This window comes from Abramis brama, assembly GCF_963993115.1.
Source record: "Abramis brama genome assembly, chromosome: 18".
NCBI lineage: Eukaryota > Metazoa > Chordata > Actinopteri > Cypriniformes > Leuciscidae > Abramis > Abramis brama.
Window position 1 is genome coordinate 23,631,004 of NC_139980.1, and position 24,640 is coordinate 23,655,643.

The 24,640-nt window shown below is 37.3% G+C and overlaps 1 protein-coding gene across 3 annotated transcripts in view; it reads left to right on the top strand.

The window, feature by feature from the left end:
• The window catches only part of fynb (FYN proto-oncogene, Src family tyrosine kinase b), a 108,503-nt gene extending 86,772 nt beyond the window's left edge, over positions 1-21,731 (top strand). Inside the window, exons 8-14 of one of the 3 annotated variants that reach the window (XM_084091136.1) lie at positions 88-252; positions 1,288-1,443; positions 10,931-11,110; positions 12,298-12,374; positions 13,353-13,506; positions 15,485-15,616; positions 18,820-21,728. In XM_084091136.1, coding sequence (XP_083947262.1) covers positions 88-252; positions 1,288-1,443; positions 10,931-11,110; positions 12,298-12,374; positions 13,353-13,506; positions 15,485-15,616; positions 18,820-19,028 — 1,073 coding nt within the window. In that variant the 3' untranslated portion in view covers positions 19,029-21,728. Of the gene's footprint in view, positions 1-87; positions 253-1,287; positions 1,444-10,930; positions 11,111-12,297; positions 12,375-13,352; positions 13,507-15,484; positions 15,617-18,819 lie in introns of all 3 variants that reach the window. The other 2 variants (XM_084091134.1, XM_084091135.1) reach the window with 2 other exon arrangements.
• The last annotated feature ends 2,909 nt before the right edge of the window (positions 21,732-24,640 follow it).

The following is a 24,640-nucleotide window of genomic DNA, read 5'->3' on the forward strand; positions in this document are numbered from 1 at the left end:
ACTGCTTCCTTCCGTGCTTCTGATGCTTTTCTTTTGTCTCTCTCTCTGACATTGTGTATATTTCTCTGTGTCTGTGTGCGTGCTCAGAGCGGGCAGCAGGGCTTTGCTGTCGCTTGGTCGTCCCTTGCCACAAAGGGATGCCAAGGCTCACTGACCTGTCTGTCAAAACCAAAGATGTGTGGGAGATTCCTCGGGAGTCACTGCAACTCATAAAGCGCTTGGGCAACGGCCAGTTCGGGGAGGTTTGGATGGGTATGGCCCTTCCACTGTGCTAAACAACAACCGGCCAGAGAGGGAGATGGAGTGAGGTCGAAGTGAGTGCGGAGTCACTTTACAAATGTCTGAATGTGTAAGCTAATAGATTAACAGATCTTAGAGGTTTAATACGTGTTCAGCTCTAACGAAAGCATTTGTGCCGAAAAACCCACTTACAGTGGAAGTAAACTGGGCCAGTGTTCTGGAATGTTTAAAAGGCAAAGTTTGAAACTTGTATTTTTGTCTTTATGAAATCAATTTTTTTATGAAATATTGCAGTATTTATTTAAGTGTTTTATCCAAGCACATCATTATCAAAAAAATAAATAAATCATGTGCCCTCGTAATCTTTAATCAAAAGACCCCTTACAACGACATCTGATGACGTTCGTTCCAACAACCTGTCACTGAAATCACAGCAATTAGCTAACAACAGCGATCCGACAATCAAATCTATTCCTGTTGGACAAAATCCCGCCTATTTCACTATACAGTACATCACAATAGAGAAGTTTAGGCGATCATAATTTTCATTTCATGATGAATTTAACACTTAAATTATCCAGTAAAACTCAAGTTATAATTAGTCAAAGTTGTCCAGATCATCCTTTTTGAGCTGAAACTACTTGTCTAGGTGGATCTATAACTACTGGTTATAAATAGTCATGTGACCACTCTTTCAGTTATCGTTCTTTATAAAAGTTACCAGGTTATTGGTGTTATGCCGTAACAGCAAATTTGAAGGGCAGGATTTTATCACCTTAGTCTCAAGTCTTGGGACTGCACTTTTAAAACAATAAGTTCAGTAAGTGCCAACATCAGAACACTAATGTTTTCGTTAAAGCCTAAGTTATGTTTAACCTAAAATAAAAGCGTATACAGAAAAGACTGGATCTATTACATCCATCTCTGAAATATTCAGACATCATGAAGTGAGCGACCCTCTCAGAAGATCACAGCCACACTCCTTCTCTCTCAGTGCATGTCCTCCGCCGTCCTGCTAGTTAACCCCTCTACTCCTCCCCTCTATAGAGAGTGCAGATGGTTTGTGCTTTAATTTAACGGGCGTGTGCATTGACTACACCCCTGATACGGTGGGACTTAGCCATGATTCCTGGGAAATCGTCCGCGAGTCTCTGACGCTGGAAATGAAGCTGGGGGCCGGGTGTTTCGCTGATGTTTGGTGTGGTAAGACAGTCGCCTCCTCTCCCACATTCACTGACCTCCACGCAAACTTAGGTTTGGGAGAAGCATTTTCATCTAATCCAGTCATATTGGTTGCTCACTTCATTCAACGCAAAAGCATTGAAATATATTTTTTCCTCCCATCTCATATATTATTTCCTTCACCATGTCCCTTTTGGGGCTCCGTACCTCTTCATTACGCAAAGCAAGCCATTTCTGTTTACCCATACCATGCTCAAGGATTAGATGAACATGTGAACTCATCATAGATGTAAATGTTGCAAAAAAAGTAACTATTAAATAATTCACGAGAACAAATTTTATGTGAGAGACAAACTATAGCTAATTTGTGTGCACACGTTTTACACGTGCCGATTGGTTTTGATAATTATTGTAAGAGCTTCAGTGATTCTTCTACTGTACATGTGGTTATCATGTCATTTGAATGGAGGTAAGAATAGGAACCGTAAGTATCAAGTTGAGTCATGGGTGTTTATTAATCCCAAGCGATCTTGTTCAATCTCTCACTTTCCCTGTAGATGTGCATCCCAAAATATCTCCTGAATCTGCCTCTTATTATTATTGCCTTTAGGACACTGCTGGTATTTAGTTTTTAACCTGTTAACCGTTGCCAGAGCGCGGACGCACTGAAGCGGTTTTATTTATATATAGTTCAAAGTTACTATCAGATTTAATGTTATACCTTGACAAACTATACATCATTAAAAAGATATAAGACTCAAGTTTCAGAATTTGACCACTATTGTATTCTGAGAAACTTATAGCGACAGTTATTTCTTAATTTGTTTCAGGAGTTATGAAATGAAAAAATTAGTCGATACCTTTGATATGAATTATGCGCGTCAGCCGCTTTCATTCATAAAAAAACTCCCGTGCCGTCGTCATGACAGCGATACACAAAACAACGTGCCTCAGGGCTTTAGCTCAAAAATGTGCAGATTTGGAGAAATATTGATATATTCTCATAGGTTTACATCAGATTTCTATAGACAGGAATAATATTTATTGAATTTATACCCAAATGCGTCGATGTAATCATTATGAGCGTTTGCATAACTCTGATACTGTGTTTTGAATTCATACCAATAGCCTGAGGGCGCCCTCGCCGCCCTGTGCACAGTATTAGAACATGAAGAAGTGCCATAATCATGTGACAATCCAGGAAGCCTCGAACACACACAAAGCTAACAAGAGATCGCGCTGTAACTATGGCTGTAACATGCAGTTTTGAAGACAATAAACATGTTTGCTATGATATTTGAGTTACCTGTGTTTTTCAATCCATGCCAGGTATTTCCATAATAATAGATTATATTTATAATGTAATGCTAATCTATATAGAATCGTTGTGCAGAACACTATCCAATAGTATATTTTCTGTCTGATTTTTTATCTGAAGCCAAATTAGATCACAAAAAATTATTTAAAATACTCGATTTGCTTTATAAAGTAAGTTTATAAGCACAAACATGGTTTTAATCTCATAAATTGTCGTGTATTGATGGTGTGCTAAGCTAACATGCTAGCTAGCCCTAGGTGCACCTGCCACCTAGAAGTTATATTTTTATTATTTTTTGAATGCTTACTGAAATGTTTCTTTATTCAAGAAATGCATTTGATACAGTTTAAAATGTAAGGGTGAACTTTAAGAAAAGAAATTAGTGACTGAAACCCTATGAATAGCCTGTGAATAGCCAGTCGTTAGTAACTATAATGCAGACAAAAGAAATGCATATTTAGAGCCATAACCGGGCTGGAGAGGTGTGAATGTGTACAGGGGGAGACTGAGACTGAATGGGGCTCGTTTGCACCACAAAACAATAAAGACAATATACTGGATAGATGGTTAGAAGATGACAATAAACATCAGTAGCATTTTAGCGTCAAATCAAAATAAAGTCACATGACATGGTCTTGAAAAACATTTCACTAAATACAGAGTTTTGGACTTATTATCTTAAGATTTTAAACATAAAATGTTTAGACATGTGGCATTAGCTGTAGTGCATTTCTAGATTGCTCCAGTGCCAACTTCAATTTTTTTTTCATGAGGATGTTTCATAAAAAATAATTTCTAATAACTTTACAAAACTTTGAAGCTATTTATAACAATTTTTGTCATTATGACAATAATTAATTCTACATTTACAATAAACTGCCAGGTGTCAGCTTTCAAATGAGATCATACTTGTGCTTTTAGTACAAAGGGTTCATGAACTGTATCTGTTTCAGTTTGGGTATGTCATTTCTTGGGATTTTTCAAAAGTGGGGTTACAGCTTAACAGGTTAATGGGCAGAGTCACACAGATCAATGTGTGTGTAGGTCAGTGGATTTAAAAACCAAGCACCGCATCTGATGTAACCATTTTAGTACCACCTTGACATCACCTGCAAGTAAACACGAGATGATGTTTGTAACATTTTCTTCTGTAATGTGAAGTTGTGCTGGGCCAGTTGGGATAGGGGGAAGTGCTTTTATATCTAGTTACAAACTTGACATTTTAAATAGAATATCCACCATTGCAGTGTCATTTAAAGGCAAGCAGATTCCAGTGTTGTAAAATTAATAAAAGCCACTTTTCCACCGTCGGTTTTAAGAACGGTAAGGACTGGTTCCAGCTGTATTTCCACTTGAGCTTGGTACATAATGGCACGATTACAAACCGTTCTCTGCCCGGAGTTCTCGGCACGGTTGTCTAACCGTACTGAACTGTGCTGGTAGAATGTGTGTAAGGATGTCGCCACTCAGGAATGGTCACTTGTCTGTAGTCTGGCTACTAGTTGCTCTGTAGTTGGCTAAAGGCCCGTTCACACCAAGGACGAAGATATAGTTCTAAAAATCGTTCTTAATATTAAAGAATAGCAGAGTTCACACCACAGCTATAATAATAACAGCACAGAGAAACAATATCGTTGGAATCACTTTCAGAACGATTTTATCCAGCTGATGAATGATACAAACATAGACAGCCAATCGGAATCCATCCTGCTGCAACGAGCTTGAGCATATAAAGCGGCAGACAAGCACGCTTAGAATAAACGGAACAATATCGTCCGCTGATGTAGACGCTAATATAGTTATTAGGGGCCAAGCACCGAAGGTGCGGAGGCACCTATTGTAATCGTTAGTGTTCTTTTTCTTCTTCTTCTTCCGACTGGGAGTCTATGGCAGCCCATAGAACCGCTTGCTGGAAAGTTCTGAAATTTGGCACACTGATAAAGGACAGTCTGAACTATCAGCATAGCAAATTTGGAGTCTCCAACTCATTCCCTCTAGCGCCACCAACTGTCCAAAGTTGCACTCATGTTTATGCTAATAACTTTTGAACCACAAGGGCTAGAAACAAAATATGATTCCCTCTGATTCCCTAGCTCAAGACGATTCGATTGCACCCTATGACGTCATTTTCCGTCATGGAAATTTTTTCGCCATTTTGAATTTTCCGAAAAAAATACTTTTTCGAACTCCTCCTAGGCCGTTGCTCCGATTTTCCCGAAAATTGAACCAGATCATCTTCAGACCATGCTGACAAAAAGTTATGGAATTCAAGTTGATTTGTCAAACCATTTTCGATAAACCCACGAACAAATTTTACATAGCGCTTGCGAAAACAGACGTAAGCCTGTATCTCCGCAACGCTTTATCGGATTCAGACCAAACTTGGTACATGTCATCACAAGCATGACCTGAGGCTACATTCTGCGTTTCGGTGCAGCGCCACCTACTGGTCCGGAGATATGAAAAATGGTTATTTTTGCTTATAACTTCGGAACAGTTTGCCCAAAAAACATAAAAGTGGTCTCGTTAGATTCAGGGCAACATGCCAAGTCGACTGATATCCAATTTTACCATATCGGCCATTTTGGCTGTTGGCCATTTTGAATTTTGTGCTAAAATGCTGTATTTTAAGAACGCATAAATGGATTGTTACGAAACTTGGTATGGGTCATCAGCACGATGCCCTGAAGGAGTGTGAGAAGTTTCGAACCAGCGCCACCTAGTGGTCAAAAGTTATAACAAAATTTCCAAAACGGCTAATAACTTTTGAATAAATCTGGCTATTGAAATGCTTACTGGTCTTACTAGATTCCTTGGGTCAAGCCGAGAACATAGATACCAAGTTTTCCTTATTTGGCCGAACTTCCTGTCCGCCATTTTGATTTACATTTAAAACCTACTTTTTCGAACTCCTCCTAGACCATTTGTCCGATTTTCACCAAAATCGAATTGTATCATCTCCAGACTGTGCCGACTAAAAGTTATGGATTTCGTTTCGATAGACGAAACCGTTTTCGTATAGCGCAGCAGCAAAGTTGAGGCATGATGCCAAAAGGACTATTCAGGCTTTATCTCTGCAATGCCTTGACATATTGACACCAAACTTTGTATGTGTCATTGTCACTTCACTCTGACCACATCACATCAGTTTTGTAACTGCGCCACCTATTGGTCGAAACTGATAATCAATTAAATCATATTTTTAGTCATTTCGCCTAAAATCCTCTTTAAATGTCTTTAACCCTCTGGGGTCTAAGGTGTTTTTGGGGTCCTTGAGATGTTCTGACATGCCCTGACATTTGTCCTTTTTTCAGTTGCTTATAAACATATAAATGGCAAAGGTGTAATTACACTCTATTTAGCACAAAAAGGGCTACCATAATATGTCAGCAACATGTATGTACATGTTTGTATTTTTGAGAAAATAATGTTTATGCATGGTTATTGAAAAAACTAAAAATGAAAATGTCTGAAATAAGGCCACAAAACACATACTAAATATGTGTCAATAAGACTTCTGAATAATGCATTTTGTCGCCTAGAGTTTTTTCTTCAAAATGATGTGAAAATCATCCTTCCTAATCATTCACATAAAACAATACAATGATTTAAATTTTGTACGACACTTTTTGTTTGGAAAGGCAATATGCGGGTGGGCATGATTCACACCTGAGGAGACAGTGGGCCCACGCATAATGAGGCTGCATACTTAATGAGCCTTTCATTCAGGTGTGTGACTGAGCCACAAGAAAGAATGCAAGGACAATATATATATATAACTGGTTCACAGTTGTTGTTGTTTTTTCCACAAATTGTGCTTGCAAATTGTATAATATCCAAGGTAAAAAATTTCTAGTAATTGTGCAGTTAATTGTTCTCATACTGTATTTTCAGATTTTGAATATATTCTCTACCCAAATGTGCCACTAATAAAGCATAATAAAATTATTTAAAGGCACACCGTGAAGGAATTGTGTTTTTGTCAAACAGCGACCCCTAGAGTCGCTATGGAATACTTGCACTGTCGTAAATACCCCTCCACCCCCCCACCTCCCACCCTGTACACCGGTACCTGCATCGGGCATGGAATAGGCACAGATAGACTCCGAAGACATGATTATTGCAATTTATCATAATAGTTTGCAAATTGTACTCGTTTACACTATTTACAACCTCTATGTTAGGCTTATTTATGTCCTGATAATTATGTGAGATATTAAAAACTGTTCTCATGATAATCGCAAGAATCAACGTGAACAGCGTCGTCTGATATCCCTCAGGACTACGTGATAAATACACCTCACAACACCTGAGTTCAGCTGGCAAACTAGTTTGTGAGACAAGCTATAAAACATAACGCAAAAAACACATAAGAGAAACAAGTGTTTTTTTTATCAAGTCTGTTAACAGCTCTGATAATCGAAAGCTAGCTAGACATATGTGGAAATTATTGGACTGGTCTAATTATCAGCAATAAATGAATGAACAGCATATAAAAAAAACATACTACAAGCAAGCGCAACAACATACAACATAGAATGCAAACAAGTTTATAAATAAGAGATTTATTTACTGGCCACTTCATGCGTTTTCTCAGATCTGATTTATCAAAACAATTCCATTTACACCTGGTCACATAAATGTGTTTTTGCGAAACGGATTTAAATCCGATCTTCAATTCCCGCGCTGTATGCAGATTAATGGAGTGCACGTCACCGAAAGCAACAGATATGAACAGCATTTTATTGATCATCAGCTAAAATTTCAAAATCAAAGACCGCAATAAGAGAGAGCAGTAACAGCCCTGGTAAGATCATTTCATTTCTTTACTTTTAATGATGATGATTGTGTGTTAAGCGTCTGCGACTTACTTTCACTTTGATTTGCGATAGTTTGCACGTTCTCTTGATGACTATGCTCAGTTGCTCATCTGCGGTGATGTGTGTTCCAGTAGCGTCGTCATATCTGTCTATAACATATAGCCTATAACACGCTCTCACACGTTTTTATTTTTAGCATTTTTGAGAGGAGTACAATTGTACATGTGGTTTCAACAACCAGATGCATTTACACTTGTCCATTTTCGTCTGGAATGCGGCACAGACCTCCTCCTGAAGTGGTTTGAGCGATCGGATTCAAATCCGTCTTGAATGCGTTTCGGAGGGCATTTACACCTGGTCTTTTCACGATCAGATAGCTATCCCATCTGAGAAAACGCATGAAGTGGCCAGGTGTAAACAGCCCCATGACAAAAACATACGCACGAAAGCCAAAAACAAACGCTGGTTGGCCTCTCACGTCCAAATTTGACGAAGTGGTGGGGGAAGTGACGTATGCCGTAAAAAGCAGTCGAATTTTGTAGTTCTTTTTGTGCTTGGGTTACTACCCGAACCCCGAAGTTACATAGTGCCAGTAAAAGCGATACAGACCCCTATGGCAGACGTGTCATTCAACCTATTGTAAGTCGATGTACCATCACAAGGGTCTTGGAAATATATTATGAAGGTTGAAAAGTTTCACAGTGTGCCTTTAAAGAGAAGGCTTATATTGACCTTTTAAGATTTTGTTTACATCTATCCTTGTGTGTGTATATATATATATATATATATATATATATATATATATATATATATATATATATATATATATATATAATTTTTTTTTTTTTGCTATTTTATTAAAAAGGTTATACAATTACAACAACAATTAAAATTGTAACAATATTTCCAGTGTAATCTTTCTTTGTAAAAACTAAAGTATACATTTTATCATACGTAATTCAATTCATATGAGCAGAAATTGGCAACATTATAAGCTTATTTGATGTGGCAGTATTTTACAGTAAAAACTTTATAATCTATCCGATTTTTACTCATCTCAGTATAGCAATAGAGTTTGGTAAAAGCTGTTCATTCATTCACACACAGAAACGCGATTCATTTTTAAACAGTATTTTTGCCAGCTGTAGCTACATAACAGCGCGCATCTGTGCGTTCATTCATTCATACATAGAAACGCGATTCATATTTAAACAGTCTTTTTGCCAGCAGTAGCTACATAACAGCACGCATCTGTGCGTTCATTCATTCATTCATACATAGAAACGCGATTCATATTTAAACAGTCTTTTTGCCAGCTGTAGCTACATAACAGCGGGCATCTTTGCGTTCATTCATTCATACATAGAAACGCGATTCATATTTAAACAGTCTTTTTGCCAGCTGTAGCTACATAACAGCGGGCATCTGTGCGTTCATTCATTCAGCGTGTACAGACACTTGCGATTAGAACAAAGCAGACATAGAACTGACCTATTCCTCAGCCGGATCCCTTTGCTCCTCGAAATGAAAATTCCAGCACTTCTGAGGTAAATTTTCCAGGATTATTATTAAGATAGTATTATTCCTCACAGCGTCGTAAAGTACATGACTCTGTTAACTCGCGGTGTGTGTTATCCAGCTGATGTGGGCGTTCACAGGTTTGCCTGGATCACCTCAGATCATTTGCGTTTGAATAGCGCGCGCTCTCCGTGGGCGGAGTCACATTAAAACATAATGAGCTGAGATGAGAACGACTGACATCTCTCTCTTTTCATACATATTACATAAACTGAGAATATTTGTTTTTTATAAAAATTGTTCAACAAAAATTATTGTTCATTTTCGGACGCATTTCAGAATTGACTTCACTGACAGAGAGAAAGCAGAACTCACATCATGTTTATTTTTCTTTATTTGGCAAAAAGCACAACACTTTGTTTTTATTGTGAGTATACACAAAAATAATACACACTTAACAGGATCGATTGATGTATGAAACTGGTTTGTAATATCAAAGTCAACAGAGTATTTGGACTCTCGATTGAACTGATAAGAAAAAAAACGAGCAAATCACGCCGGCGTGATTGCCGACCTCAGAGGGTTAATTGCTCATTGTTGCAGTTGGTCTGACGTGTCTTGTCGTCTTAATCTGCTTGGCCCCGATAATTGCTGCTTGCAGCTATATTCTTTATTGTTATCGTTCTTGGTGTGAACTGGCCTTAAGCGTGCTATTTAAGTGATGTAAACACAAATGAATAATAAAATTAAAAGAAATATCTGATCATCCTCCATACCGTGGTTCTATTTATATCTCATTTCAATTGTAAACCCTTGCGTTACTAAGGCAACGACTGATGTATTTGTATTGCATTCCAACGAGCTTCGTTATCAGATCCACAGTGGAAAATGAAACCATATCTGTACCGGATGGACCGGATCGTCACGGAATGGAACGGTTAAGCAAAGAGAACGGTTTGGCCCGACGGTGGGAAATCGGCTAGTGTTGTTTTCTGTCTGTTGAAATTCCTTACTGTGTCCTGCAGAAAAACAGCCACAAATCACAAGTACAATGTAATCTGTAATCTATTTTCTATTGACAAGCAGTAGTTCTGATCATTTTCTCAATCACAATTTTTTTGTTGTGTTATAAAGTCAACATATCTAAGCGTCCAAAAATAAGATAATATACTTTAGATTGCATAAGCAATATATTAAGACGTTTTCTCAGAATATATCTTCAAATACATTTCTTGATTTAATCTCAAATGTAACAATTTTATTTATATATAACTATTTTAAAATTCAAGCAAATGTATCTATACATATGCTTATGCTTTTTTTTATTTATAAAATAATTTTCCAAGTAGGATAGAACGAGACAAATTCAATATACAGTATATTCTCTGAAAAGAAGTCTTATGATCTTACACTATTTTGCTTCTCAAGTATTTATTTATTTATTTTTTTAATAATATTTTCTAATTTTAAAGATGCTTAGATATTTTTACTGGAAAACAAGACAAAAAAAATGCTTATTACGAAAAAAATGTTGTAGTGTTCATCAAATGATGATCAAATGATGGAATGTTATAACTACTAAAAATAGACCATGCAGTCAATTCCTCATTTAACATTAATTCCTTACAAGGGAAAGTGACTACAAATGAACAATGCTATACATAGATTTTTAGTGGATTCTCCCATGAGTGTACTTGTGGGATAATGGCTGTTTTAATTGCAAAATGATTTTGCATTAACAAGAGGGGTTTAAATATTTTCTGGGTGCATGAAAGTCATTTTGTGGCATGCTTTTCGGCTAGGGGCTTTGTGCTGTTGTACTGACTGTCAACTTTGTGTTTTTTGCTGTCAGGCACATGGAATGGCAACACTAAAGTGGCTGTGAAGACCCTCAAGCCTGGGACCATGTCTCCAGAGTCCTTCCTGGAGGAAGCGCAGATCATGAAGAAATTACGACACGATAAACTAGTGCAGCTCTATGCTGTGGTTTCTGAGGAGCCCATCTACATTGTCACTGAGTATATGGGCAAAGGTCAGCAGTTGTTCTCATCATAAAAGTGAAGAGAATGGCTTAACCAGAGGACAGGCATAGAATGTATCTATTTTAACAACACTTATGGGTTTTCTAGGCCTGACAAAATTTTTTTAAAATAAATAAATAATTCCAATTAAAGATAAATCAGGATTGAAGGTTCTAACCTCAGAAATTGTCACTTGAGGCCTCAAAACACTTGGACAGAAAGAAAAAGAAATTATAGTGGCCTAAATTTAATTTGAAGAGCTGTAATGGAGGAAACAGACGTTTAACCTAATACTGAAGGAAAACCTAATGGACAGTGGATGGAAAAATCCTGAACTCCACATGTTATTAAGCATCAAAAACATAATTTAGTCAAGACCAAAATCCACCGTCTCTCAAGGAAAAAAATCTTAGAAGTAAAATAAATGAAAATCCATGTATTTAAATTAGTTTAAACAGACTGTTTTTTTAGTTCTACAAAATGGACTGTTATAATCGGCTAATCTCTGTATACTATTATTGTCATTCATCAGGACAGCCAAGTCGATACTTACTAAGAGGTGTTGATATGTAAAGTAAATGCTGATGGTTATCGGTTAATGTGCTCATGGTTGTAACAACGGCCTCGTTTTCCCTCAGACTTTTCCAGACGCAGATTCAACTTCCTGACCAGACTCTCCTTCCACTTCTCTACTTCCTCTTTTCTACTTCCTCTTTTCTTTTCGCCCTCTGTCACCCAAAACCACACCTCTTTTTCTCTTTTTGTTACCATTTTTAGTTTCCGTGAGTTTCCATGAGTGTACTAGCGGGATACAAATTCGTACAAATTCTAATGACTATAATGAAATTGTGTAGATTTATTTTTTTGTGTGTTATTTAATATGATTATTAATTAAATATTTGTTCCTTTTGACTTAATTTGTAGCGGTTCGCTACACATCAACACTGTGTAGAGTTCTGAACAAGAATTTTTGCGGTTTAGTTTCAATAAAGGGTCTGGGTGGACTGGGGAAGGAGCTTTATTTTGTTAACATCAGAATATGTTAACAGCACATCAGACACTTTTATATCAGAACAACAAGGGAATATGATGTTAATTACAGTTTATCTGTGATTAAGCAGGAATGCGTATACATGATCTTGTAGCAGAAATGTCTCTTCTGTCCATGAAGCTAACATCTGCACATTGCATGTTTTAGGAAGCCTCCTAGATTTTCTTAAGGACGGGGAGGGACGGGGGCTGAAACTGCCGAACCTCGTCGACATGGCGGCCCAGGTACTATATCATCACTCTCTGTGTAAATAGCCCTTCTTAGGAATGTTCCGGGTTAAATACAAATTAAACCTCATGTAGATGAGGTCCAGAAAGTATTTGGACAAACTTAAAAATAACTGAATGTTAGGGATGCACTGAAATTAAAATTCTCTAAAACAGCTAAAACTGAGTGATAAAATGTGCAATTTAAATGATTGTACATCAACTTTTTAATAACAGAATTGTTTCTACTCCAGTTTGTTGATGAAATATAATAACTTGTTTTCATGACAGATTTATTAAAATATACATTAAATAATGAAGACATTCATTATATTTTTACTTAAACTGTTAGTAATATGTAATTCAATGCATATATTTAGCAAAATGCTCTTCTCTAGTGTTATTTGTTCTTGCTAACTAATGAGTTTATGGGCATTGAATAGATTTCTTGAGGTAAATATAATGTTAAATGAAATTGTATAGACTACAAGTTGAATTATTGACGTCTTGGTTGAAACACTGATTGAGTGATAACATGAGACATGATTCATTTCAATAAGTTGTTCTGTATCTTTCAACATATCTTTAGGTGTTTCCCTACTTAATTTCAATGCATTCGATAAGAGAACAGCAAACCACCATGTATTTCAAAGAAAGATAACACAAACCATTCACAGATATATTTTACTGTACTTTAAATGATGCAAGAATAGGTATACTACTGCTTAAAATACTTTTTGAGGCCACTGTAGATCAATGATGTAACAAGTACAGCAGGATGAAAATAACTGCTTTGGGCCACTCGATCTGAAAAGAATCTGTTCTGGCCCCTGTTGTGTTCATGAAGTTATATCATTTCTATGTAGCTACTGTGTCAGCACTGTAATGCTCAGAAGGCTGTCTTTTTTAGTTTGGCCTATAGTAACCTCAGCACTTATTCCACAAGGATTTGACTTTGCTCACCATATTTCAATGCCAGTGTTTGTATATATTCAGGTGGCTGGAGGCATGGCCTACATCGAGCGGATGAACTACATTCACAGAGATCTGCGCTCTGCTAACATTCTGGTTGGCGATAACCTTGTGTGTAAAATCGCTGACTTTGGCCTGGCCAGACTCATTGAAGACAATGAGTACACTGCCCGACAAGGTAAGCACATTCATCCACTGTAAAAAAAAAAAAAAAAAAAAAAAAAGCACATATTTCAACTTGAAAACTTAAATTCAGTTGCTGCCTCTTTAAGTATAATCAAATTGGCCGTTGAAATCATTGAAACTTAAATTATATTAAACTGACTAAAAAAATCGAGTTGAATCTTGCATAACTTATCTTTTTTTTTTTTTTTTATTGCTTAAATTATTTTAAATGAGTTAAAGTAATGTAAAATCATTTTTAAAGACTTATTGATCATATTTTATGGTGTTTACAGACCATCTAGAAACATACATATACATATTGTTTTGGATGCTGATCTTGAAGCATGGGAAACTAATTCTTAAAGAAATAGTTGACCCAAAAAATTTAAATTGTAATTTCCCCTCATTATTCCAAACCCAACTTTTTTCACAGAATACAAAAGTATATTTTTTTTTTAGAAGATATTATTTATAAATCTCTAAATACCCTGAAGACATACAATATCTTAGTTCAGAGTTTCTCAACTCCAGTCCTTGGGATGCTGTCTCCTCAGAAGAGTTAAGCTGTGATTTGAATAACTTCCCTCCCACATTTTTGGCCTCTAGCAGATAAAGAGACATTTCTCATTGACAGACCGCTTATCCTATTCCTGAGGTGCAGAGAGTTAGCAGCCAAAGAGGTTGCGGCAGAGCAAGGAACTGCTCGGAAAAAAGTTACCTGAAAGGTCACAATTTATTTTCTGTAAGAAGGGCAAGCGGCAGGAAGACCTGTGAAGCTGATGTGAACATTAAATGTTCGTCGTGTACAGAAATTCTGCCACCCAACTGCCATATTGTTGGTGCTGGAATCAGCCACTTCTCAAAACAAACAGTTTCACAATTAATTTACAGATTAATACATTTTTTAGAGCAAAAGAGGTCGTATCTCACATGGAAAGGTAACATTTTTAGGTACAGTGGGCAGAGGTGTAGCTACATGGCTTTATGTGTGTTCCATTCCACATCAGTTTAATGTATTCCACACAGGCTAAACACAGTTAGATGTATATTAAGTGATTTTCTCTAGATTTGAAAACAGGTAATATTTATTTATTGATTTAGTCACACCAATGAAATTACTGGTTCCTACCTGGCCATCCCTGGAAAAACGGTTCAGGCTACGCCACTGACAGTGGGAGCTCCACAATTAATACAGAATATTCAGCTGAAATTAATGTAGGATGGTACTTGATTTTATAGTTTGAGATTCGATTGGATCGTGAGAAGTGAACTTTGATATTGTTGGTCAAAACACACCATTGGTTACATCAGCAGAAAAGAAAAGTTGTTTCAGAAGATCTAATGAATTGTGCACAGTACTACCAAAGATATTTAAGTCCCTCTATAGTCAATAATTTTCCCCATTAAAACTCATCTTTGATCACCAAAATGACATATTTAAAAAAAAATTCCTTGAAAAAAAAAAAATCTTCATGCCTTAAAATGGCTTCAATGTAACTCTACACCCTTGCCTCATTTAGTATACGTGGTTCTATGAATATGCAAATGAGCCCCACCTCCACTCACTCCAGCTCGTTGATGATCACACGTTGACCTGATTGGAAATGCTCTGCAATGGTGTTGACTTATGAATTTGAACATGGTTTGACTTAAGACATATTAAAAATACCACATAGACATATAAACAACAATAAAAGCTTGATTTTCAACACAGGGGGACTTTAAGAAATAAATTTTAATTCAGAGCAATAGCACATATTGGGTGGCTCGAAGTCCTTTCCAGGTCCTCTTCCTCTCTCTTGTCTCTGATTATTTCCTGTCTCTAACCCTACTTTCCTGTCCAATATTAGGTGGGGGAAAAATGTTGATGTCATGACTTTGATGATGTCATCAAAGTCTTTAATGGTGGCTGTCTTTGAGACAATGTCTTTTAGAAATTCCAGTGCACTTTCATTTTAATGAATCTTCTTTCTCCCATGTCTGTATTTCAGGGGCTAAATTCCCTATTAAGTGGACGGCTCCTGAGGCAGCTCTGTATGGGAAGTTCACTATTAAATCCGATGTTTGGTCTTTTGGAATCCTGCTTACGGAGCTGGTCACTAAAGGCAGAGTTCCATATCCAGGTAAATCTTAAAACAGTTGCTTTGAATGATCACTAGATGTATTGTGAAATTACTAATGTGACCCTTTAACAGTTTAAAATACATAAAAAAAAAAAAAAATTATAACCTGCATCCAAAAATAGTCTTTTGAAGACTCGGCTTATGATATTTTATTGTTTCTGTAAACCAAAAGACATGACTAAACATTTAAAGGTGTTTAAAGATATTTGCTGCCACATACCTTGATACATATCTGCTGATATACATTTCTTTTGACTAATTTCTGAGGCATGTCCAGTCTCAGATTTTAGTTTTTCATTTTATTTCAAACTGGCTCTTTCCACACTTTAACGTTTTTCAGAACTAGTCATGTTGACATGTCCTGGGAATGCAGTAGCTCCGTAATTAGATCAACTAGATGAATTATTTATCAGTATCTGTGCAAAATTTGTGAACCACCCTTTTAATCACACTCAGACTCTTAAAATAGGCTGAAGATGGTGATCCATGGTTGAATTAGATCTGCACAAATTCTAAAAACAAAAAACAAAACCTTGATCTTAGCTGGAATGTAGGGGAGAAATGAAGGGGGAGGTGTGAAATGCCATTGAGTCGACACAGTATTGCGTCATCCACAGATGTTTGCAGGCGTTTCTCTCCCAGTTGTTGAAATGTGGTCACGTCCCTCGTGATGATGAATCTTCTGGCTTCATACGTGTAGTTCTGTTCCAAGATCACTAATCATGAGAAGCAGGTCTTATTGTCCTGCCCTCATATCTTCAAAAATGGGGATCTGATATTGCATTTTTTGGTTTGATTGATAGTTTTAGTCTGTTTTTATCTCCCCAGTCGTTGTTGCAAAATTCACTTTGCAGCATAAGTTTGTGGATCTCTTTATTAGTCATTTTGGTTCAAAAATGATTACATTTTATTAGCACTAAATTAATTCCGACAATAACTAGATTTTAGTAGTTGTGCATGCCAGTGCAAAACTTGCTACTACAATACTAGGGTGTTGCTATATGGTTGCAAAGGCGTTCTTAGTGATGTTGTTGTTACATTATTCTGGGTGGTTGTTTATTGGCCTAAGTCAAAAAAAAAGAAAAAAAAGAAGTCACTGTCAATCACCTATTTTATCATCTAAAAAACAAAACTTTTGAACAAAACAAAAATTGAAAAGCGGTTTGTTCTAAATCCCTAACATAACTATGTGCAATGGACCTTTGTCAATGTAGTTGGCATATATGATTTTCCACGAATGCTAAAAAACTGTGATGGAAATATGCTCAATCTGTCCAATGTACTGCACTTTTCTGTACCTGTGAAAATACATCTTTCAAAAAACTTTCCTGGTGTCAAAAAACTCGTGTTTTACTACTGTTTGTAAACTAATGCACGAGAAGAAAAAACAAAAGTGACAAAGCAAGCAAAGAACGAAGACAAGACCAGCATCTTCATCTTTTCTGAGCATTCCAATACACTAATATTTTCATAACGACATGGCCATATGTAATTAATATAAGTGAAGACAAACTGATCAGTATGATTCATATTCAAAATGGTAAGCAAGCGCTGCTTTGTTTACGGTTTGTATATTCACATTACTAGTTCAAGTTCCCATTTTTTGAATGACGAATACAGACTACTGTCATTATTATCTCTCATGCATGCGCAGAACGTACATGCTAGTTTTTTGCCCAGACGCAGCCGACATGGCTTTCGTCGCTGTTATGAACCCGTTTAAATTTGGCAGAAAGGGGAACATAACGCAAAGGACACGTGAACCAAAATACAATGCTCAATCATTTATTTAAATAACGAAACTAACCATAACAAAAAGGAAATGCATATCATAAGAAAAAGAAGAAAAATATTTCTAAGATAACTAACAAAATATAAAAAGATAATCAATAATAGGACAACTCCAAAGTACAAAAGCAACAAATTATTAACAAAACCACAAGAAAAACCCAAAGAAAACAGAACAAAGCTTGCTTGTTGTGAATCTCCTCTCTCCTGCCATGCTCCGCTTCAGCGTCCTTAATATAGGCTAGATAATCAGCAACTCATGCAACGAGATGCAGGTGCAAACAATCAAACTCAGACAGAGAATATAGACTTCTACAGGAGAAGAAATGCACTCAAGGCATAGGCTGTAACATCGCCGCTAGTTCTTTGATGTCGGTTTTGTGTGTACCTTCAAACATCAGCACATACAGATAAAATTCATTCTCTATTTACTTCAGAATTTCAGCTAGCTCACCATATGGCTCGATCAATGGTGTGAGTTTAGGCAGAAGGATTCTTAAGAGAGATAGATGTCTGTATCCACATCTTTAGTTTTCATTCACAAATTTTTTTTTTGATGGCATCCATCATAAGTATACACTGCAAGAAAAAAAATTCTTCAATTTCTGTCGTTTTCCAGAAATTATACACCTCACCATTTTGTTTGGCGTGGGCAAATAAGACATCCTAGTTACAATACTCGAACTATGAAGTTAGAACAAAGCTGTGTAGAAAGAATCTCTCACATCCGTTTAGATATGAATACTTAACAGAACTTTTATCAATTGTGAATTAAGTCATACAGCATCGACAAACAACAGCACCTAGAATTGCTATAACCCGTCCAAATACAAAATTACACAAAAAAGATCTGATTTTCAAAACAAAACTCCTTACATGTTACAGAATAAGCCAGAGACTCCTGGGCTTGAAATTAAAAAGTGTTGCCGTTACCTGTGGGCTGATGGACAGGTTTTTAACTGTAATTTTTTGAGTCATAACCGCATTCAGTAGTACTTTTTTAAAAAGTTTTTTTGAATAGAAAAACAGAAGCTAAGTTTAAGCAAAATTCTAACACACAACTGCAAATTATTACTGAATGGGAGAACACACAATAACTCACAGGCGCGAAATGCCTGAGACAGCCTGGATAACACCTAATTGCCTAACACAGATGTCAATCAAACTTATCAAGCAGTATACAATTATTATACAATATTTTAGGATTTGAGATTTTATAATAATGTTTGTAGTTTTATCAAAATCAGTGAAACAACAATACTTTAATAAATATAATATTTGAACAAAAACTGGGGGGCCTGTTCATAGTGGGCGAGCCCATGCCCGTTAGGCCCATCTACGCCCTTGGTTGGCACCCATAAAAGCATTGTTCTGCTGAAATTTTCTCTTAGTGAGTTTTCTGTTGTTTTTGATAGGGATGAACAACAGGGAGGTACTAGAACAAGTGGAGCGTGGCTACCGGATGCCGAGTCCCCAGGACTGTCCAAGTTCTCTACACGAGCTGATGGTTCAGTGCTGGAAGAAAGACGCAGAAGAGCGGCCCACTTTTGAGTACCTGCAGGCCTTCCTCGAAGATTACTTCACGGCAACCGAACCTCAATATCAGCCTGGAGACAACCTCTAAACCCAGCCTCCTGGACTCACCCTGATCTTCTCCTCCCCTGGCCATTTTTAGTCCCCTCTACTCCCTCCTGACTGGAGGCATGTACAACTTCATGAGTTCACCTAAGCTCCTGTTACTCCCCTATGGCCTCATGCCCTAGTCGACTGAAGACTGAACAATTTGCACAGACTTTCAACTTGAGGGGTGTATATATGAGCAAGCTGGGGAGGTAAACAGGGGGAATTGTGGGTAAAGTAGGGAGGGGGAGGATGTGGAAATGCTTTTGTTCAGGGTTGTGGCCATAACCATTATAATGAAATGATGCCTGTATTCAGTGTAAATACAAGATGCTTGTTTATGTTTTTTTTTGTTATCCCTGCTCATCTTTTTGTTTTACTTAGCAAAATAGCAATTATGGTCGCGTTGAGGAACCCGTTCTTCGTGAAGGATAAAGCAGACAACTATGAAGGGTTTGGCTGCGTGCCAATGCATAAAACAAATCTCTATGTCTGCGTGTTATATTTGAGATTTGAGAATGTATGTGCTTTGTCCTCTCCTCTGCTGATGAGATTGTGTTCCAGATGGAGGAATAAATCACAGTGTCTTTCTTATTCTAGTGGTTTTAAAATCTCAAACTGCAAGGGAAATTGATTCCTTGCATTTTTTTTAATTTTTTTTTTACAATGATTATTAAGATACTAAATTGATTTAACATTTTGTTAATCTCTGAGAATTGTGTCCTCTCCAAAGTACTAGATGTTAATCTAAAAAGAATATTTTACACATAATGCACATTACAGTTTTGTGTTTTCTACCAAATGTTAAAGACCATTTGTCAGCATTTCTCCATGTTAAGCTCCATGTTAAGTTTCCCCGCTACCAAGTATTTTTGGATATTTGAGTATGGATGTTTTTTCCATGGTGGAAGAGAAATGGTTATTCAGGTTTAAAAGTTCCTGTTACCCCATACTTAGGCTGTGTCCAAAGACTGAAAAATGCTACATTTGCGTACAGTATTCAGATGTAGGAAGTCACCAAGGCATGTTCGAAATCCAATATTTGCGTAACATTCTCTCTACTAGAGGTCCAATCGTACTTTACACATACATTACACTATAGTTACGGAAGCTTGATCCCATGCATTGCTGCAGAAATGAATCTTGCAGAGGAAGTCAGAGTTAAAGTTTAGCTAAACTTGTTTATAGCACTGTCAGAAAACATGCAAAAATTTTACCTTTAGGGGTACAACAACTTGTCACTAGCTGTTTCCATCCAAAGTTGCGAATTTAACTTATGCGCAAAATTAGAATATCGCATAAAACATATGCGAATAGAGCACCGTATCCATCCAGTGAGCCGAAGAGAACAAAATCGTCACTTCCTGATAAACTGGGGCAAAATATCACTAAGAAAAATGGAAGTTGCTGCAGTAAGAGAAGCCACTGTATATAATAAATTCATATTATTTGTACTTTAGAGCGCTTAGCAATAAAGTTATCTTGCTTTCGGTGGCGGATCCCTGAACACAGTCATGTAAGACAGTACTGGGAGGGAGGTAATTATACCAAACCACCTTGACGAGACTTTGCTGAGGCATTTTAGAACAACCAAAACAGCATTTCAGATGCTGTGCAATGAGATCGGTTCGCAATGAGATCGGTTAGTCCAGTTGAAATTGCTTTTGAATGTGCGCTGTTTTCACTTTGGCTTTTTTAATTCACGATCATGCGTACTCTGTGTATAGGGAGCGACGGTACTGACCTCACATTTTACAAGATACGATATTTGTAAATGATGCTTAGGATATGTTGTGCACCAAATCCTCCACCATTGTCTTGTCAGTCATCTCTCCTTACTCTCGTCATGTGATAAGTGAAATCTGACTCCTGCTGCACTTTGCTGCAACTTTGCAGCTCGTGCTTAATGGAGATTAGCACGAGCTGATATTGTTCACTATAATATTGTTCACTATAATGTTTAGTATAATTGTATAGTGTCCGTTGTCCAACTGAACTAAATGGTTTTTATTTCTTTAAAAAAGCAAAACAACAATGTGGGCGGTGCCATGGTGAGCAAGTAATGTAATCGGTATATGGCGAAAGACCGTTTAACATTGGTAACACTGACTACCGCAGCAAGCCTAGAGACTACTATGAACTGCTTAATCGTTAACTTAAGTTATTGAATTTGTTCTTGATAAATAATCATGACATTATGGGTGCCTTGGAAGCCTGCCTGAAACTTTCTTTCCTTTGTTGTTAGGTCATTGACTGACTGGGCAGCGAATAAGCACAGTAGCTGTCTTCAGTTTCGGACACAGCCTCATTAAAATTTAATCAGGTTCCATTTGCCCTCAGTGGTTACCACAACAACTGGTCCCTATCTTCACACACCTTAGTTTTCACGTTCCATTTATTCTGCCATGGAAGATACTTTTAAGATTAATTTGTTTTAATGTAATTTATTTAACCTATCATAAATCTATGTGGAACTGTTTGAATTTGGATCAATGGAACACTCCAAAGTACCATATTTTTCCTTGTTGGTTTGTACAGTGCTCATCAGAACGTCTTTAAAACCCCTCAACAACATTGCATTTGGTTTAACAGTATTGTGTTAGTAATCACCTCAAAATTATCTTTGCCATTACCATTTTTTTAACAGCATTTTGTTTACTCGTTTCCCATTTGTAAATAAAAAAGTACAATATTTTACACTTTACAAGCTTTGCTCCTCCTTCTTATTCTCAATTAAATCCTTTAAATGTTTTTTTGTTTTTAATTATTATTATTTTATTTGATGTTTTGATATCTAATTTCAGCTGTTATTCAGCATCCAGGGTGCAAGCAGTTTTCTTGTAAAACCGCACAACCAAAAGATTAAAAGGACACTTGACTAGCAGATTTATGTAATTTTTATTTATATAGTTAAATAGCCTACTGTGGTAACACTTTATTTGAAGGGGTGTGCATAAGACTGACATGACACATGTCATGAATATGAAGGAGGTTTTATGCATGTTTATGACAACTGTCATTAAGTCATTCGCTCAATTATCCCAGCTAACACAGTTACATTGTGAAGACGTAACCAGACCGGACCATATTCATTGTAGTGACGTACCACATAACGTTCCAGTGACGCAACTTTGTGATTCCCATAATCGTCATGGCGACGTTATAGTGGAACGTCGCAAGAACGTGATGAGTACGTCTTAATGACCAAACTGGCATGTTGCGAGGATGTAACATCAAAGGACCATATTAGTTGGTGCGACGTGCCACATAACGTTCCAGCAACGTAACTTTGTGATTCCTGTATTCGTCGTGGCGACGTTATAGTGGTACGTTGCTGGAACGTGGCAGGTAGGGTAGAGTGGGGAAAAACGCCCCCCATAAGGAAAATGTGACATTACAGTGAAACAAAACATAAATGTGACTAGAATTGCCATCCCGGTTTTGACTGACTATGGCAGGAGTTATTCACCAAATATTAAAATTGCTCAGCCTTCATAATTAATTAGTATTTTGACTGAAAGTATTTTTGTACAAAGGGGGCGTTTTGCCCCAGCGGTTCTTACCAACCAGTTTGCTTCATAGATCAACAGCAAAATGAACAGACTATAGTTTTTAATCTCAAAGTAAAAGGCAAGTAATGTATCAACATGTATACAGTGGGGAGAACAAGTATTTGATACACTGCCGATTTTGCAGGTTTTCCCACTTACAAAGCATGTAGAAGTCTGTCATTTTTATCATAGGTACTCTTCAACTGTGAGTGACAGAATCTAAAACAAAAATCCAGAAAATCACATTGTTTGATTTTTAAGTAATTAATTTGCATTTTATTGCATGACATAAGTATTTGATACATCAGAAAAGCAGAACTTAATATTTGGTACAGAAACCTTTGTTTGCAATTACAGAGATCATACGTTTCCTGTAGTTCTTGACCAGGTTTGCACACACTGCAGCAGGGATTTTGGCCCACTCCTCCATACAGACCTTCTCCAGATCCTTCAGGTTTCGGGGCTGTCGCTGGGCAATACGGACTTTCAGCTCCCTCCAAAGATTTTCTATTGGTTTCAGGTCTGGAAACTGGCTAGGCCACTCCAGGACCTTGAGATGCTTCTTACGGAGCCACTCCTTAGTTGCCCTGGCTGTGTGTTTCGGGTTGTTGTCATGCTGGAAGACCCAGCCATGACCCATCTTCAATACTCTTACTGATAATACCAATATCCCTCACCTTCCTCATGATCATTGATGTCCCACGAGGTGAGATCTTGCATGGTGCCCCAGACCGAGGGAGATTGACCGTCATCATCTTGAACTTCTTCCATTTTCTAATAATTGCGCCAACAGTTGTTGCCTTCTCACCAAGCTGCTTGCCTATTGTCCTGTAGCCCATCCCAGCCTTGTGCAGGTCTACAATTTTATCCCTGATGTCCTTATACAGCTCTCTGGTCTTGGCCATTGTGGAGAGGTTGGAGTCTGTTTGATTGAGTGTGTGGACAGGTGTCTTTTATACAGATAACAAGTTCAAACAGGTGCAGTTAATACAGGTAATGAGTGGAGAACAGGAGGGCTTCTTAAAGAATAACTAACAGGTCTGTGAGAGCTGGAATTCTTACTGGTTGGTAGGTGATCAAATACTTACTGTATGTCATGCAATAAAATGCAAATTAATTATTTAAAAATCATACAATGTGATTTTCTGGATTTTTGTTTTAGATTCCATCTCTCACAGTTGAAGTGTACCTATGATAAAAATTACAGACCTCTACATGCTTTGTAAGTAGGAAAACCTGCAAAATCGGCAGTGTATCAAATACTTGTTCTCCCCACTGTAGATAACGAAAAAGATGCATTGGGACTGGCATTTAAGACATTCTTAACTCTACTGGAGTTAGACAACATGTGTCAGGACCTACTCATTGTCGTAATCATAGTCTAGATCTAATATTATCACACAGAATCAATGTTGATGCTGTTGAAATTCTGCAGCAGAGCGATGACATCTCAGATCATTATCTAGTCTTGTGTAAACTTCATTTAGCCAAGGCTGCTAAGCCAACTCCGTGTTACAAATATGTTAGAACTATCACTTCTGCCACTAAAGATTGCTTTATTAATAATCTTCCTGATCAGTTTCATCATCTCAGCATCCCAGATAGCTTAGAAGAACCAGATATTGCAACAGAAACTTTTAACTCTCTCTTTTCCAGCACTTTAGACACAGTTGCTCCGTTGCACTTAAAGAAGATTAAAGAAAATAGTCCAACGCCGTGGTACAACGAGCACACTCGGGCCCTTAAAGCTATGGTCTACGATTTCAAAAATTGTCATTATTAATAACCTCGTTTAGATGCTGGTTATGGTTCTACAGTACAATCCTAACAATATGAAGAGAAAAAAGAATGAAAAAAATCCATTCACTCTATTGGGTGTACAGCTGCAGAGAAGTTGACCAATGTAAGCTGTCCGGCCGGACAGCTTACATTGGTCAACTGCTCTCATCCAATCCCCCGCTCCACTTGAAACTCCACGTGGCACTCGCGTCTCCACCCCACCGCACCCCACCCCGCCCCGCCCCCCTCCTGCGACATGAAATTTCGCGGGCAAGCAGCTGACAGT